The 15,747-nt window shown below is 36.2% G+C and overlaps 1 protein-coding gene across 2 annotated transcripts; it reads left to right on the top strand.

The window, feature by feature from the left end:
- Window positions 1-1,122: 1,122 nt before the first annotated feature.
- Window positions 1,123-13,851, top strand: LOC130546938 (eotaxin-like). Of its 2 annotated transcripts, XM_057322492.1 has the most exons (10): window positions 1,123-1,368; window positions 2,734-2,864; window positions 4,002-4,110; window positions 4,224-4,298; window positions 4,664-4,788; window positions 7,290-7,398; window positions 7,512-7,580; window positions 7,850-7,921; window positions 8,057-8,163; window positions 13,183-13,296. In XM_057322492.1, exons 2-9 carry the CDS (start codon window positions 2,783-2,785, stop codon window positions 8,070-8,072), a joined length of 657 nt encoding a protein of 218 aa, XP_057178475.1. In that variant the 5' UTR covers window positions 1,123-1,368; window positions 2,734-2,782; the 3' UTR covers window positions 8,073-8,163; window positions 13,183-13,296. The 2 variants fall into 2 exon arrangements, with proteins under 2 accessions (XP_057178475.1, XP_057178476.1); XM_057322493.1 differs by lacking the exons at window positions 1,123-1,368; window positions 2,734-2,864; window positions 4,002-4,110; ... (4 more) ...; window positions 7,850-7,921; window positions 8,057-8,163 and adding exons at window positions 12,432-12,727; window positions 13,406-13,473; window positions 13,556-13,851 and having other exon boundaries at window positions 13,183-13,309.
- Window positions 13,852-15,747: the final 1,896 nt, after the last annotated feature.

Here is a 15,747-nt window from a genome sequence, read left to right on the forward strand (position 1 = left end):
TGTTGTGTCGTTTTCAAAGGAATCTAATGGATGTAGCATTCAGGTCTAAATATATTATGAAATGGAAAAATGTGCCATCAAAACCCCCTAACTCTTCTTGGGTGAACTAATATTTGGACGTCAGCTCTTCCTTCCTGGTTCACATGTTTCAGTCACAGGCAATAAATGAGCAACAACTGAACATCCATATTGGTTTTTAGTTATTTTTCTCAGCATTATTGTTTGAATATATTCTGTATTTTATCATATATAACACTATATACAGTATAGAGACTAATGTTTGATGTATTTGAGGAGCAGGGAAGTGTCTTTGTCGTGAAGTCATAGCCAATACTTGAAGAGATCATCATTTACTCACCCTCTTGACTTTCTGTCTTCTGCAAAACACAAAAGAAGATATTTTGAAGAATGTTGGTAAAAAACCATTGGTCCCCATACACTTCTATTGTATGGACACACAACCAATGCAACTCAATGGGGACCAAGGGTTTTCTGTTAAATGATGACAGAATTTTCATTTGAGGTGAACTATTGTTTATCGTACAGAAAAAAACTTATTTAGGCTGAAATTCATCATATCCCCATGTCATAGCCCCTTTAAAATCATCTATGTTTATGATTATGAACATTTTTCATAACGCTCAAGAATGTCCGATAAGGTGAAGTTATATATCAAATGAAAGCTCGTATTCTACAAAATATAGATCTCCAGTTGGATTTATTGATATTTTACCACAGATCGAATGCAAGTCGAATGAATTATGTATGAAATTGATATTTGTAAACAAACAACACATCCATCGAATATAGAAGCTAATAACTGCATCCCACCATTAAACTTAGCCACAAATGCTACATAATCTTTTTCGTTAGGTTGTTTTCTACAAAATAAGTCCATTCCTACCTCTTGTCGTGGTTTTAAAAGTTAAATATCCGCTTTCAATGTCTCCCATCAACGATAAAAGCTTGGATAGTTAAAAATTCAGTAAAATGTCTGAACCTGTGTCTATCCACGTTACATTATGGCTTGCCATAGTTACATACATTTTAAACGGAAGCTCAGACTCTGACCTTTACGTACACCCCTCATTTGGCCAAATAGGCGAACCAGAGGCTGCGTTGCGCAACAGGGGAGGCAGACCACAAGAAAGTAGCAATTTTGGTTGCGCCATTAGCAAACTCAACACCAATGTTTGTTTGGAAAAAAAATACTTCCAAATAGGATAACTACTAACTAAAAACATCCGAGAAGGATTTTCGTCGGTGCACAGGCGGAAGTATGGGGTTTAAAGGGATTTAAATAGACGTAAAGCGCTTCGGAGAATAGCACGCAGCATTTCTTGAAGAAAACAGAGCGGATCTGTACAAGTAAGTAAATTTTCCACATCTAGCTTCTTTGCATATATGTTTTGGGGAGTTATTAAGCGTATATGTGCAACGTGGTTTGTGTGAGGACGCACCGGGAGCTATGTTAGCTTGCGACTAACCCTAAACGACGCGTCAATCTGCTCTTTATCATCGAAAGAACGATCTATTCTGTTTCAGTGCGTTGAACGACACTTCAATGCTCCTATGTTATTATTTGTATTGCAAACGATAACGTTAAGGTGGCATGAAAGACGGCTCTATGTTGTTCTATGATGTAGAAGAAATGTTTTACTGCTGAGCAGTGTTGGTATCAACTCGAATAACAATGTTATATTACAATGTTATATAATAATATTACTATTTGTTTCATATAAAAAAGCATTCATGTAAACTGCCTGTTTTGTGTTATAGTGTCATCTGATCATGTTGATATGTTTATCATAAAGTAAATGTAGAATTTGGGTGCTAATGTGCCTTATAATAGTTTGTTTTTTGCACTATTGGAAGATGGAGACCTTAGAAACTTGGATAACCAAAAAGGGACACTTTGCCTTCCTTGATGTGCATTAAAATAACAATTAAATAAAACATGATAGAGAAAAAAATATTTTCCCAGTATTTATTGAGGCCTGTTAGAATCAACTATAAGTGTCTGCAGGTTTCTGGAATTAACAGGTCCAGAGTTATACACTTTCAAAAACAGACTTTAGAACAAAAAAATCAAAAAGCGCCTTGTGTTTTTTTGTGTTTACCATAAGACTATCAACACATACAATCATGTTTATCACTTTCAACAGTATTTTATGAAATGTTGAGGGGTTCCTATATAATGACACAAGAATTTCTAATTTACACCACTCTATGTGGGTATGGTGTGCTTTTAAAATTGGGTATGCCAAAATCAGGTGGAAATCACAAAAAAGGCCACTTTGCCTTCCCAAGAGTACATTAGAATAACTCCTCAGTAGTATGGGATAGAGAAAAAAATATTTGTACTTCTATTTGCAGACATTTGCTGGAATCAAGTAATGCTATCAGCAGGTTCCTGGAGGACACGGGCAGAGTAATACACTTTGAAACACAGAGTTTAGAAAAAATAAAGAAAAAAAATCGCCTTTTTTTCTTTGTTTCTCATAGGACTGACAACACAGACAATCATGTTTATCCCTTTCAATAGTGTTTTTGTAATTTTGAGAGGTTTGCTGTAAAATGACACAAGAATTTCTTATTTACACCTCTCTATGTGGGTATGGTGTGCTTTTAAAATTGGGTATGTTAAATTCAGGCGGAAATCCAAAAAATAGCACAGAGTTAAACAGGTTAAGGCAGATGAGCAAGAGAGTTAAATGTATTCTCTCTCATAAGGCAGAGAAGAAAGAATCCAAGAAGGCAGAGCAGAAGATCAACTGTCAACATGGAAAAACAACAAATTCTTACAAGAACTTTGGCTGTCATAGTTGTAATCGCATCTGTGATACCGTTAACATCTGGAGGAGGTAAGAATGAGGTCTTGTGCTAAATAATATTTGTTTTGAAAGATGCCTTCATACAGAATTTTCAATTGACTAAATGACAAAGCCGCTAAATTTCAGATTCTTCTTCATTTTTTATTGTGATTGGGATGTTTCACTGGTCCATTAGGCATCTTACAGTATACAGTGTTGAGCATATTTTGAGTCACCTGCAGCTGGTGGAAATATAGAATACATGTCAAGATATCAAGCAGCCAGAATGGGCTTGTGATGAAGATAATAAATGTTTTACAGGTCTGCAGAATATTAATATAAGGCTACAACTTCATAACTATTTCGGCGCTGTTTCTTTTGGCCGTGTGAATATCTCACTACAGCATCATGCAGCTCTGCTGGAAAATCTCTTTAATGCTGATGGCTCGAGATGGGCAGATGAAGCCTTGTGAAGCTTTTGAGGCTTTTTCCTGATTGTACCAAAAATTATTCAAAGCTTCAAAGCCTCAAAGACAGACCCTACCAGTGACATCTAGTGGTCATCTAGTGGTCAGCTGCAATTATAGAAGCCACTTTCTAATGATTCACATCTTGTTGATTCCAGTTAACACAAAAGCAATACTCAGCAATACCAGCTGTATCTTCAGTCTGAGAATCATTGTCCACACATGAAAGCGTTACAACGTTTTGAAATGTCACTTTACTAGTAAAATGTTTAAAATATGTTGCAATATGCAATTCAGTTCTTATGGTGGAACTGATTATAAGGACATCCCTGGATTTAGATTTTCTGATTTGCATTAAGAGCATTTTGCGTCTCCTTATAATGAATGAAGGCACGGCAAAGATTTGAATCAGTCACATCGCTTCAGGTGTTTAATTGTGACGTATGAAGCCTCAAACGTCATCGGTCACGTGATCACATACATTTGATACAAGCCTCGACACAGTTTCGAACCAGTCTGCTTCAATAGCGTAAAACAGGCTTCGAAGCCTTAGTGTCAAACGTCCCGTCTCTACTGATGGCTCATAATGTGTTTTTGAGCAGTAAGGCAGTTTTAAGTAAAGTGGTTGTAAAGATTCACATGCACTGTAATGTCTATTGATAATGTTGATGGATCGATTGATATTTAAGAACTATGCTAATGACTGTTTATTTCTTGTTAGACCAAAGTGTCAGCAGCTGCTGTAGAACAGTCTCCAGGAATATTGTGAATGATTCAATCATCAGTTACAGGCTACAAAATCAGAATTTACCATGTATCAAGGCAGTAATGTAAGAATCAGATTCTCTTTGAAGACAGAACACACGTCAGTCACAAATAAATATCAGATTCATGTGAAGTACTTTCCTGTTTCTTCAACTGTGTTTATCATTGTTTTTGACAGCTTTAAAACAGAAAGGGGGATATTTTGCCTTGACTGGAAAGCACAATGGGTAAGAGAGAAACTTCGCCAGTTTAGGTAAGTTGAAGGAATCAAGCGTAGTGAAACGTCACAGAATTTATGGCATAAAAAGCCTTTAAAAAGTAAACCCTAGCATATTGTCACCTTGGAATTATAAGGTTCAATCTGAGCAGTTTAGAGATACAGTGTTGCGCTTCAAAGCCGTTGCATTGCATTTGACTTTGTAGTTAAAAACTTTTTGTTTCCTAAAAAAAGTCCTAAAATGTAAACAAGAAAGAAAAACACATCACATAATGTAAATAAGTTGTGACAAAATAAGAATCTGAATAACTTAGTTTTGACAAAAATGTCAGATCAAACCTTTAAATGTATTTAGTATACTATACTTATACGTAATAGCATCTAGTATTTTATTGTTGCAGAGCTCAAAATAAACTCGCATCAACCCACGTGGTGACATCTACACCAACATCATCATCCATCAGTAACTTCACTCGTGTGGGAGGATCTACTCAAACTAACGACAAAGACGAGCAACAAGGCAATTGTGAGTTTGGTAATTCTGAATACTCAACACATGGTCATTTCAATGCATTTATTTATTATGACATCTATCAATTTTTTTGTAATTGATTTTTATTTTTACATATATTAATTAAGAAGATGCTTTTTTTCCTAAGCAAATTACAAATAATATAGCATTTATCATTGAATGTTCTACAAAACTACGCGAAAGTAAGTAGCAAAAGAGTTGACTCTAGGGGAGAATGAACAGTTAGTCAAGCGAATGTAGAACAGGTGGGTTTTCAGTTTGGTTGTGGTGAATTGTTTTTACTGTTTTAATTAATGGTCAGATTTTCTACCATCTAATCAAGAATTAAAGGATGGTGAATCTAGTCTGGCATTATATTGCATTTGGCTGAATAACAGTTTGAGCTCTTATCAAAGATCTCCTCCAGTTAAGACCTGATTTTCACACCTACAGTCAGTTCGATGCACATCTGGTTCCTTCATACAAAAAGTCAATAACCATATATAGATCAAATGCCCAGTAGTCATGTTTCTGACTACATGTTTCATGTTAGGAGTGTTTTCAGATAATCTGGGATAGTCATCAAGTAGCGACGAATGTACAAATAATATGAAAAGTACATATTTGAATCCGTTCTAAACCCAAAGAGACACTTTAGATAACGGTATCAGTCCAACAAGTGTCCAGCTATGTTGTGTCGTTTTCAAAGGAATCTAATGGATGTAGCATTCAGGTCTAAATATATTATGAAATGGAAAAATGTGCCATCAAAACCCCCTAACTCTTCTTGGGTGAACTAATATTTGGACGTCAGCTCTTCCTTCCTGGTTCACATGTTTCAGTCACAGGCAATAAATGAGCATCCATATTGCATTTTTCTCAGCATTATTGTTTGAATATATTCTGTATTTTATCATATATAACACTACATACAGTATAGAGACTAATGTTTGATGTATTTGAGGAGCAGGGAAGTGTCTTTGTCGTGAAGTCATAGCCAATACTTGAAGAGATCATCATTTACTCACCCTCTTGACTTTCTGTCTTCAGCAAAACACAAAAGAAGATATTTTGAAGAATGTTGGTAAAAAACCGTTGGTCCACATACACTTCTATTGTATGGACACACAACCAATGCAACTCAATGGGGACCAATGGTTTTCTGTTAAATGATGACAGAATTTTCATTTTGAGGTGAACTATCCCTTTAACCCTGCATGAATTATGACAAACTAAATCAGGATGTTTTTCCTGTGTTCAATTGTTCTTAGAGCAATCTTAAAAAATAAGATTTTATGCTACAGGATGATGATGCTTATAGTGGAAGAGGTGCAACTATGCATGTTTCAGCCCACGGCCAAATTTGACCCAAACACGGGTTGACACCACATAGTATTTGTTAGGAAATGATCCAGTATTTCAATATCACTCAACTACAGAATTTAGACGACTACTTTTTCTTATACAGAAATACACTGAACTACTGTATGACCGTGTACAACATTGGTCTCTGCATTCATTATATATTTACCACAACCAATATCACTGACTGATAGAAGGATTCAAAATTACATAGTATTTATTGATAACGTTCTGAACCCAACTACGGTCTAATAAATTCTCAAAGTTTAAAAATATTCCAAAGCTAACAGGTAATATCTTATGTCAAGTCCCCCACCTCTGCATGTTAAGCCCCAAGAGGATACAAAAGAACAATGATGAAATCATTCATAAAAATAAACTCGCTTCTAAAGGACCGGATGTGACCCTCGCAATTTCTAAGTTCCCCTTAATTTACTATTTAAGGCAGATGAGCAAGAGAGTTAAATGTATTCTCTCTCATAAGGCAGAGAAGATAGAATCCAAGAAGGCAGAGCAGAAGATCAACTGTCAACATGGAAAAACAACAAATTCTTATAAGAACTTTGGCTGTCATAGTTGTAATCGCATCTGTGATACCGTTAATGATAACATCTCCAGGTAAGAATGAGGTCTTGTGCTAAATAATATGTGTTTTGAAAGATGCCTTCATACAGAATTTTCAATTGACTAAATGACAAAATGCTAAATTTCTCTGGATTTCAGATTCTTCTTCTTTTTTATTGTGATTGGGATGTTTCACTAATCCATTAGGCATCTTACAGTATTCAGTGTTGAGCATATTTTGAGTCACCTGCAGCTGGTGGAAATATAGAATACATGTCAAGATATCAAGCAGCCAGAATGGGCTTGTGATGAAGATAATAAATGTTTTACAGGTCTGCAGAATATTAATTACAACTTCATAACTATTTCGGCGCTGTTTCTTTTGGCCGTGTGAATATCTCACTACAGCATCATGCAGCTCTGCTGGAAAATCTCTTTAATGCTGATGGCTCATAATGTGTTTTTGAGCAGTAAGGCAGTTTTGAGTAAAGTGGTTGTAAAGATTCACATGCACTGTAATGTCTATTGATAATGTTGATGGATCGATTGATATTTAAGAACTATGCTAATGACTGTTTATTTCTTGTTAGCCCAAAAACTCAGCGACTGCTGTACAAACGTCTCCAGGAATATTGTGAATGATTCAATCATCGGTTACAGGCTACAAAATCAGAGTTTACCATGTATCAAGGCAGTAATGTAAGAATCAGATTCTCTTTAAAGACAGAACACACGTCAGTCACAAATAAATATCAGATTCATGTGAAGTACTTTCCTGTTTCTTCAACTGTGTTCATCATTGTTTTTGACAGCCTTAAAACAGAAGTGAAAACCCACTGTGTTTTCTTGAGAGAAAAGTGGGCATGGAAGAAAATCTGCAAGTAAGTTGAAGTCAACAGTTGCAGTAAAATGTCACAGAATTTATAATGACATAAAATACTTTTAAAATGTACACAGTCATGCTACTATGGAGTTGGCATGGTATTGTAGTAATGACATCTAGTATTTTATTGAGTTGCAGAGTTCTGTGTTGTGTTCTATCTTTTAACTTTCCATGAATGTATTTTGCACATTTCATCTAATGAAGTAATTGTCAATTGTAGATTCTTTCTAGACAGGCCAAACTAATGTGTTTCATTTCTTTTAACAGCTTCGAAACTAATGGAGGAAGCGACTGCGTTAAGCCACGTTCATGGGCAAAGAAAACGTTCCCCAAGTTTTTGTAAGTTGAACGCAGCTGCAAGTTTAGTGAAACGTCACAGAATTTATTATGACAAAAAAAAACGTTTAAAGTTTACATACTGTGGTTTAAGTTCAGTATTCTAGTAATAACATCTAGTAATTTATTGTGTTACAGTGATAAAAAAAACTAGCATCAGATCGTGTGGTCCAAAACATCTACACACATCCATCAGTAACTTCACTGGGAGGATCTACTCAAACCATCTGATGAGGAGTGTAAAAGTGCGAACACACAATGAACAATACCCATATCTAACCACTTGCACCTTTAAAATCAGTTTCATTTTCAAAGTTGACGAGATTTGTTGTATTTTTAAAATATTTTAAAGATAGACAGTAAATTATGTGTAAAACGAATATTTGAAATGAAAAAAAATCATCTTATATATACATCTTATATGTATATCTTTCTCTTTTGAGTATTGTTTTGGTATAAATTGATAGAAACTGATGATTTTAAAGGGGTGATGAATTAAGACCTCAATTTTAACCCGAGCTTTTGTTATATAAGAGGGAATCGTAATCACGCGAACATCCTGTAAGTGTCAGAACTGAAAACGCCCTTGTTACTGAGATTACAACTGTTATTGACACCAGGCTCAGCGAACGCCAGGTCTTGGAATGCATCTATCTATGACGTCATTGATAGGTTGAACACCGCCTCCACAGAAAAATATCAACGACCACTTCACTAGCCCCGCCCACTGATAGAGATAGAGCAAGCAAGCAATAAGCATGCCTTTAAGATCGCAAAATATTGTGGAATCAGTGCCTGGTTGTGGAAGAACACAGTCGCTGCATAACCTTCCTTCGGATTCCGACATTAGTAATGCGTGGTTGAAGTTTATTTTTAAAGACGTTCCAGCTCACGTGGGTAAAACATTACCGCAGATTCCTTTGTGAACAAGGCAGAGGTCGACGATGGATTTGTGGAGAGACTAAAATTAAAAAGCAGTGCTATATATTGGATCCGATAGGAATGGCGCAGCAATTTTATGTGAGTACAACATATTTGTACTATGCGTCACTATTGCTTTGTTAGAGATCGCTTGATATGCCCTGAGCCCTATTCGCACGGGATTAGTGTTACCTGGGGACCTCTAGTCATTTGTAATACTTGCAGAGGTTGTATGTGATCTTAATCCCGTGCGAATCGTTAAACACCATACAACTATAGGCTATACAAACTATACGCAAAGCCTTGCCATCACATCCGGAAAATAAGTCAGTAAATTTGAGTAAAATCACAGGCTTCATTTATCCCGTGCGAATGCACCACACGAAATACAGATGTGGGGAGGTCATTTATAAATCACACGAGGTCCCCAGATAATACTAATCCTGTGCGAATAGGGCGAATGTGTAACCTAACATTACATCTCTAACCAAATTCACAGAAGGCTCAAACTAAGTTTACTACACAAACTGCTATCCAATAATAAGAGTGGGCGTTTACTTCCAAGTCTTCATTGCGGATCGTTTGTCAAGCCGGCCTCGAAACCCGGGTAGAAAATAGCCTATTACATATTGATTTTGATGTTTTTAAATGTAAAAACCACACGAACGTCATAAGTAGACCTCATACAACAGTATAAAACAATAAACAAGACCACTTCATCACACCTTTAACTCTTTCACCATGATATTCATCACCATGAATAAATATTCAGGCCTATTCTGAGTTATTTTAAACCACAGCTTGGTCCATATTTTATCCAACCATGAGTTGAAACAACATGGCATTTTTCAAGTACAGATAGTATATCAATATCACTCACATTTCTTAAGTTCCTTTTAATTAACGACTTAAGGCAGATGAGCAATAGTCATGGTGATCTGATCTGTGAGATTGAACGATAACATATGCAGGTCGTGAGGTTATGTGCTCTTGACTAAATAGTACTTGTTTTAAAAGGTGCCTTGATAGGTAACATGCACTTGACTCCACAGACTTTGGAGATTATTTGTCTTTGTTGTTCTGATCACCCTTATAAGTGTTTCACATGTGCAAATGTGCAGTATACAATCCTTTTCGAGTTGATGCATTTTAAGTCATCTGCAGCTGGGGGAGATGTAGGACACCTGTCAAGCTATCAACCATAATGTGCTTTTGATGAAGACCACTTAACCTGTAAACATAAATTTTACAGGTCTGTCACATAAAGTTTGCAGAATATTCTGACTGGTTAGTGGTGTGAAAGAAGCTCACATCCTGCTTCTAAAAGCTTATAAAACACTTGAGCCTAACTTTCACCTTCATAACTAGTCTGACTGCAGACCATTTCTTCGTCTGACCTATCGTCGGTTACGAGCTGCAAAATAAAAATTTACCATGTATCAAGGGTGTAATGTAACAATCAAATTCATGTTACAATTCAAAATATATGTAAGGTTTAATTTCTATGTTTTCAACTTATATCTATTGTCAACCTTGAAACTGAAAGGGGGAAATTCTGCAGATTTTATAATGATCCTTGGGTAAAGAAGAAAATTCACCAATTTATGTAAATTGAAGTCATCAAGTATAATGAAATTACAGAATTTATAATGACATGAAAAACCTTACTGTACACACTAGCATGTCATGTATTTAGTATTCTAGTCATAAAATCTAGCATTTTATTCTGTTACAGAGCTCAAAATAAACTAGCATCAACCCATGTGGTCCAAAACATGATGTCTAGACCACTACCAAAATTATCCAAAGTCTTTAAAAGACCCAAGAGGTCAGACAGGTCAAGTCAGTCTGAATTTATGTGTACTAAATGTTCTTCTTCAGCTTCTCTTTTAAAAGTTGGAGGTTGTTTCTTGTTTTGATGCCTATGCCACGCTGTTCCAAAGAGACCCAATGGTAGGCCAGACGTAGGCTATACTTTAAACAATCATAGCAATCAATGCCAATGCCAACAAAGGGTTACACACTAACTTTCTGTCGTGGTCCGTGAACCCCCGAAGCAGCCCCCACGTGTAAAACTGCCAATGTTTTATTGTAAAAACAAAATAATAATACTAAATAAAAATAATGCCAATTAATAATCAAACTAAACAATGATTGGGCAGGAATTGGTAAAAGGGGTGATCTTTCTGTAATTAGTGAGTGTTTGTACGATCATGTTGCAAATCTGTCACTGCATTATTGCACAGAATATTTCTCAAGGAGAAAAATCCCACACGTGTAGTCTATTTGAAAAGCTTGTATAAAAGAAGGCCAATCTTCTTGATAACTTGTCAATGACAAGGTACAAGAGAACGGCCAGCCCAAATGAATATTAAACTAAATAATAAATGAAATGATGAAACATAAGGAAAAATTCAAAACTATTATTACCTTGAAGCTGTGCTAAATCCCTTGTTCATTTGTTGTCAGATGGAGAAACAGCGTATGTGCCTGCTGTAAAAAGGGGCTCTATGCATGCATGACTTCAGCGTTTCACAGGAAGAAATGTTAACTTATGAAAGTATCATTTCAAATACGACTTCAAGCGTGTTCCGGGTACTTTCATGCGTTCTCTGTTCTTGTGTTCTTGAGTATTGGAATGGACTTTGACGGTTATTGATGACGTAGAGCGAGAACACGAGGACACAACGACAAAGTCATTTTCCTGAAGAAGAAAAACCTAGTTAGACCTAGTACAAAAACTACTGAACTGAATCTAATGGATCTATAAGATTTTAGCACAAAGCTGGATCTACCACTTTTCTAGCAGTTTCACGTTTAAGAGATTTTATTGTTAAATTTGTTATTGCTTATAGTAATAGACAGTAAATTGTGTATTTAAATGAAATACTTATAATATTAAAATACATGGGATTTGTCAATAAAAATATTTGTATGTATAATGCGAAATATACTGTAATAACTCAAGAGGGATGATGCACGTCATGAGAATGAGTGCTGCTAATAAAGTGATGAATACCTTCATAACCTAATTCATTTCAACACCAAAACATCATCTGCAGTGTGCAGTCACATATACAGAGTATATACTATAGAGTCCGTCTGTCTTTGAGTATCATTTACTGTATGTAAAAAAATGCACCAGTAATTCAAACAGATGATTTGCACTCTTTCACTATCATTTTGTGTTTTCTTTTAAATGGGGGGTATTGTTTGCTCATACATTATGCTGACTATGTGTTCTGCTGTATAATGTGGGTGAGAGGTGTGAGTTTTGTGAGGGTATATTTCTCACTTGATGCGATGGTTTTGTGGTGGTAATGTTTGTGACGCATGTTCCAGCATAGTATTTCTTATAAAAGACCTCAGTGTAAGGCACGATTAGAGTAAACATTACCTAATTGACCAGGTCACTGAACATCTTTAGTGTGGACACCAAGAGTTACAGTATGCAGGGCTGGACATCTAGATTATTCATCTTTGCTGTTATGATCACCCTTATGGGATGTTTCACTGGTGCATTAGGCAACTGTAAGTACCTAAACCTAAATCTAAACATTGTTACTCCTGTAGTTCATATACAGACACAAGTCAAGCTATCTTGATGGGCAATCTTATGATGAAAAATAATAGATGTTCACATTTGATACGTTTGCCAGTTATTCTTACTGGTTAGTGATGCACAGGAAGTGCATGTCCTGTTGCAAAAAAAAAGCTTATAAAAGGGTTTGTGTCTAGCTCACACTCACACAAAACTAGTCTGCAGACATTTTCCTCAACTGGCCTTCTGAAAATCTCATCTCAGCATCATGCATCATTCCAGCATCTGCTGGAAAATAACTTTAATGCTGACGGTTCTTGTGTGCATTTCTGAACAGCAGGGCAATTGTGAGTTTAGTAATTCTGAATACTCAACACATGGGCATTTCAATGCCTTTTATTTTAAATGACAGTTCTATGGATTTTTGTACTTGATTTATATTTTTACATTCATTAAGAATAACTTATAAAAGAGAGAGCATTTATCATAGCGTGTTCTACAAAACTATGCGAAAGTAAGTAAGAGTTGAAGCTATAGGGGGGAATGAACAGTTAGTCAAGCAAATATGTGTGTATTTGGTTTAGTTGTAGTGGATTATTTTAATGTTTTAATTAAGGCTTAGATTTTCTAGCATCTAATATAATGATTCTTATATTTAAGAATTAAAGGATGGTGAATCTGGCATTATATTGCATTTGGCTGAATCACAGTTTGAGCTCTTTTTAAAGATCACATCAAGTTCAGACCTGGGTTTCACACAGGTCGTTGGATTTCAATCTGTTTTTCTCACTCTCTTTCTCAGATCGTCGGCCAACCAGAGTCGGGGTCAGCTGCTGTAGAGAGGTGTCAAAGGCAAGAATCCCATCTGACATAAAACTGGTTGGATACAAGCATCAGAATGCTCTTGCTCCATGTGTCGATGCCATTATGTAAGCTTCCTCTACACAGAGTAATATCACAAAGGTTCATATTTGGGCTATTTTAATTTGTCTTTAACATGTTGGTATATCTGTCCTGCACAACAGTTTCTACACAGAGAGTGGAAAATACTGCTCTGATCCTAAAGCACGCTGGGTTTCTCCTCGGTTAAGAGGTACAGCTTTAATATTTACAACTGTTTTCCACAGTATCGTAAGAAATAATACATAACATAAATGTGTTTGTGCTTTCCTCAGATCTGAAGGAGATACAGGACTGAGTTGAGGCTTGGATATGTGCTCTATCTGAACAGTTCTAAGACACAACTATATTTATCTGTGCATCTTTTTGCACCCAGTACCCAAATAGAGACTATGCACTTAGATAAATTTTGGTTATTTTAAAATAAATGTGAATATATATACCATTAGCTGCTCTTTCAGCTTATGTGTGAATGTTAGTCAAAATGTTTCTCTTATAGATTTAAGCTTTGTTTTATCTTCTCTGAAATAAAAATGTAATAAAACGTTAACCGTGTTTAATTTCACACAAGAGTTTAGTTTTTCGACCCTGTACAAATTTGGACTGTCTTCTTTAATCATATTAAATCTGGTTCAATAAGTTTGTTGCACCATCTAGTGGTGAACATCACCAAATACAGAACAGACAAAATGTTCACCCAACTGCCAGTAACACCCATCTGCAGTGCCCCTCATTTCGCTTAAATTCTCTTAAAAGAGTAGTGCTAACAGTTTTGTAGAGTAAATTTAATTATATGCTATTCGAGCTTTTTCCCTATAGAATTGAATTATATTAAAGGGGTCATATGGCGCGAACACATGTTTTTCTGTGTCTTTGGTGTGTTATAAGTTGCCCATGCATGTATTAGACATGTAAAATTGCAAAAATTAAAGTGTCGGAACAAAAGATGCATTCTATCTAAAAGCGAATGCTCACCCAGACCTTGGGACAACAGGCTTGTGATGAAGACAAATGAACATAAATATTCAGGTTTGTCATATAAGATCTGCAGAATATTCTTAGTTAGTGGTGCAAAATAAGTGCATCCTCTTTCTATAAAGGCTTAAAGGTCCTGAGACAAACTTATACCATTGTGAAAGGCAGTTGTTAGTCCTGTGATTTAAAATACTAGCATGCACTGTCTTTTGATTTTATTATAGTGGTGGATCTATTAATATTTAATGCACTATGCAAATGCCTTGTTCATTTTTGGTTGCAGCTAGCAAAAACACACACCTGCTGTGCTAGAGTCCTCAGGAATGTGACGACCGATCCAATGTGACGACCGATCCAATGGGCTCTATGCAGGCGTGACTTCCGCGTTTCACGTTCAGAACCTTCGGCAGTTTCCGGTTGGGGGGACTTAAAGCAGAGAGAAGTGGAAAAATGAGAAAATAGTTACATTTAGCAGATGCTGTACATTGCGGCACACAGCAGTGGTACAGTATATAGAAGTGCTGTTCTACCGTATTTGAAATGATACTTTCATAAATTAACATTTCGTTATAACATTCGGAAGTCATAGAGCCGATTATCAGTTACGAGGTGCAATATCCTGATCCACCATATGTGTCAAGGCTGTGTAAGAATCTCTCTAGCCATAGCACATGATGCAAACAAGAATCAGAGCTATGTGAAGATTAATTGCTGTGTCTTCAACTGTGTTTATCATTGTTTTTGACAGCCTTATAACAGAAAGAGGAAGCTTCTGTGTTAGTTGGTAAAAGCATCTGCATTAATCAGGCACGATCATGGGCACTGGAGAAATTTCACACGTTTTTGTAAGTTGAACTCAGCATGTGTAGTTGTGACACCCTGTTTGTGTAGTCACAGAAATGGTAGTACTTATTTGTACCATCTATTTAATGATTTGGGTATTTGTAATATTGTTTCTATGGGTGTTATTATGCCTAATGGTGATGTGTAGTACTGTCCGGGGACAGTAGGGGGGAATGCTGCGCTGACTGTGGGGTTAAGGGTGAGTCGCGAAGAAGAGGGCATTACAATAGGTGCGTCTCAAATCGCACACTTGTTCACTATTCTACATATAAATCTACGTATAAATAGTGAGTAGTGAGTTCACATTTAAAATCCTCAAAAAAGAAGTGCACTTTAAGTACCCGGATGATGCACTTTTTCAACCGAAAATATGAAGTGTGTAACTGTGGACACTTCACGCACTCAACGGTCGCAGTTTCGCTTATGTAGCTAAAGGGAGGCGGGGCTATCAGACGCTGCTCGAGCAAAACTCTCCTGCAGAGTGATAACGCTTCCATATGATGATAACTAAAGTACTGCTAGGCAAAATAGATGAAAACTACATTAATTGTACAATGTTCAAGTTGATTTTCATTCACACGCATTGTGCCGTGCGATTGACGTCATTTGCGCTCGTCTGGGAAACCGATCACTTCCGGTTAGTATAAAA

This window comes from Triplophysa rosa, linkage group LG23, assembly GCF_024868665.1.
Source record: "Triplophysa rosa linkage group LG23, Trosa_1v2, whole genome shotgun sequence".
In the NCBI taxonomy this organism is placed as follows: Eukaryota; Metazoa; Chordata; class Actinopteri; order Cypriniformes; family Nemacheilidae; genus Triplophysa; species Triplophysa rosa.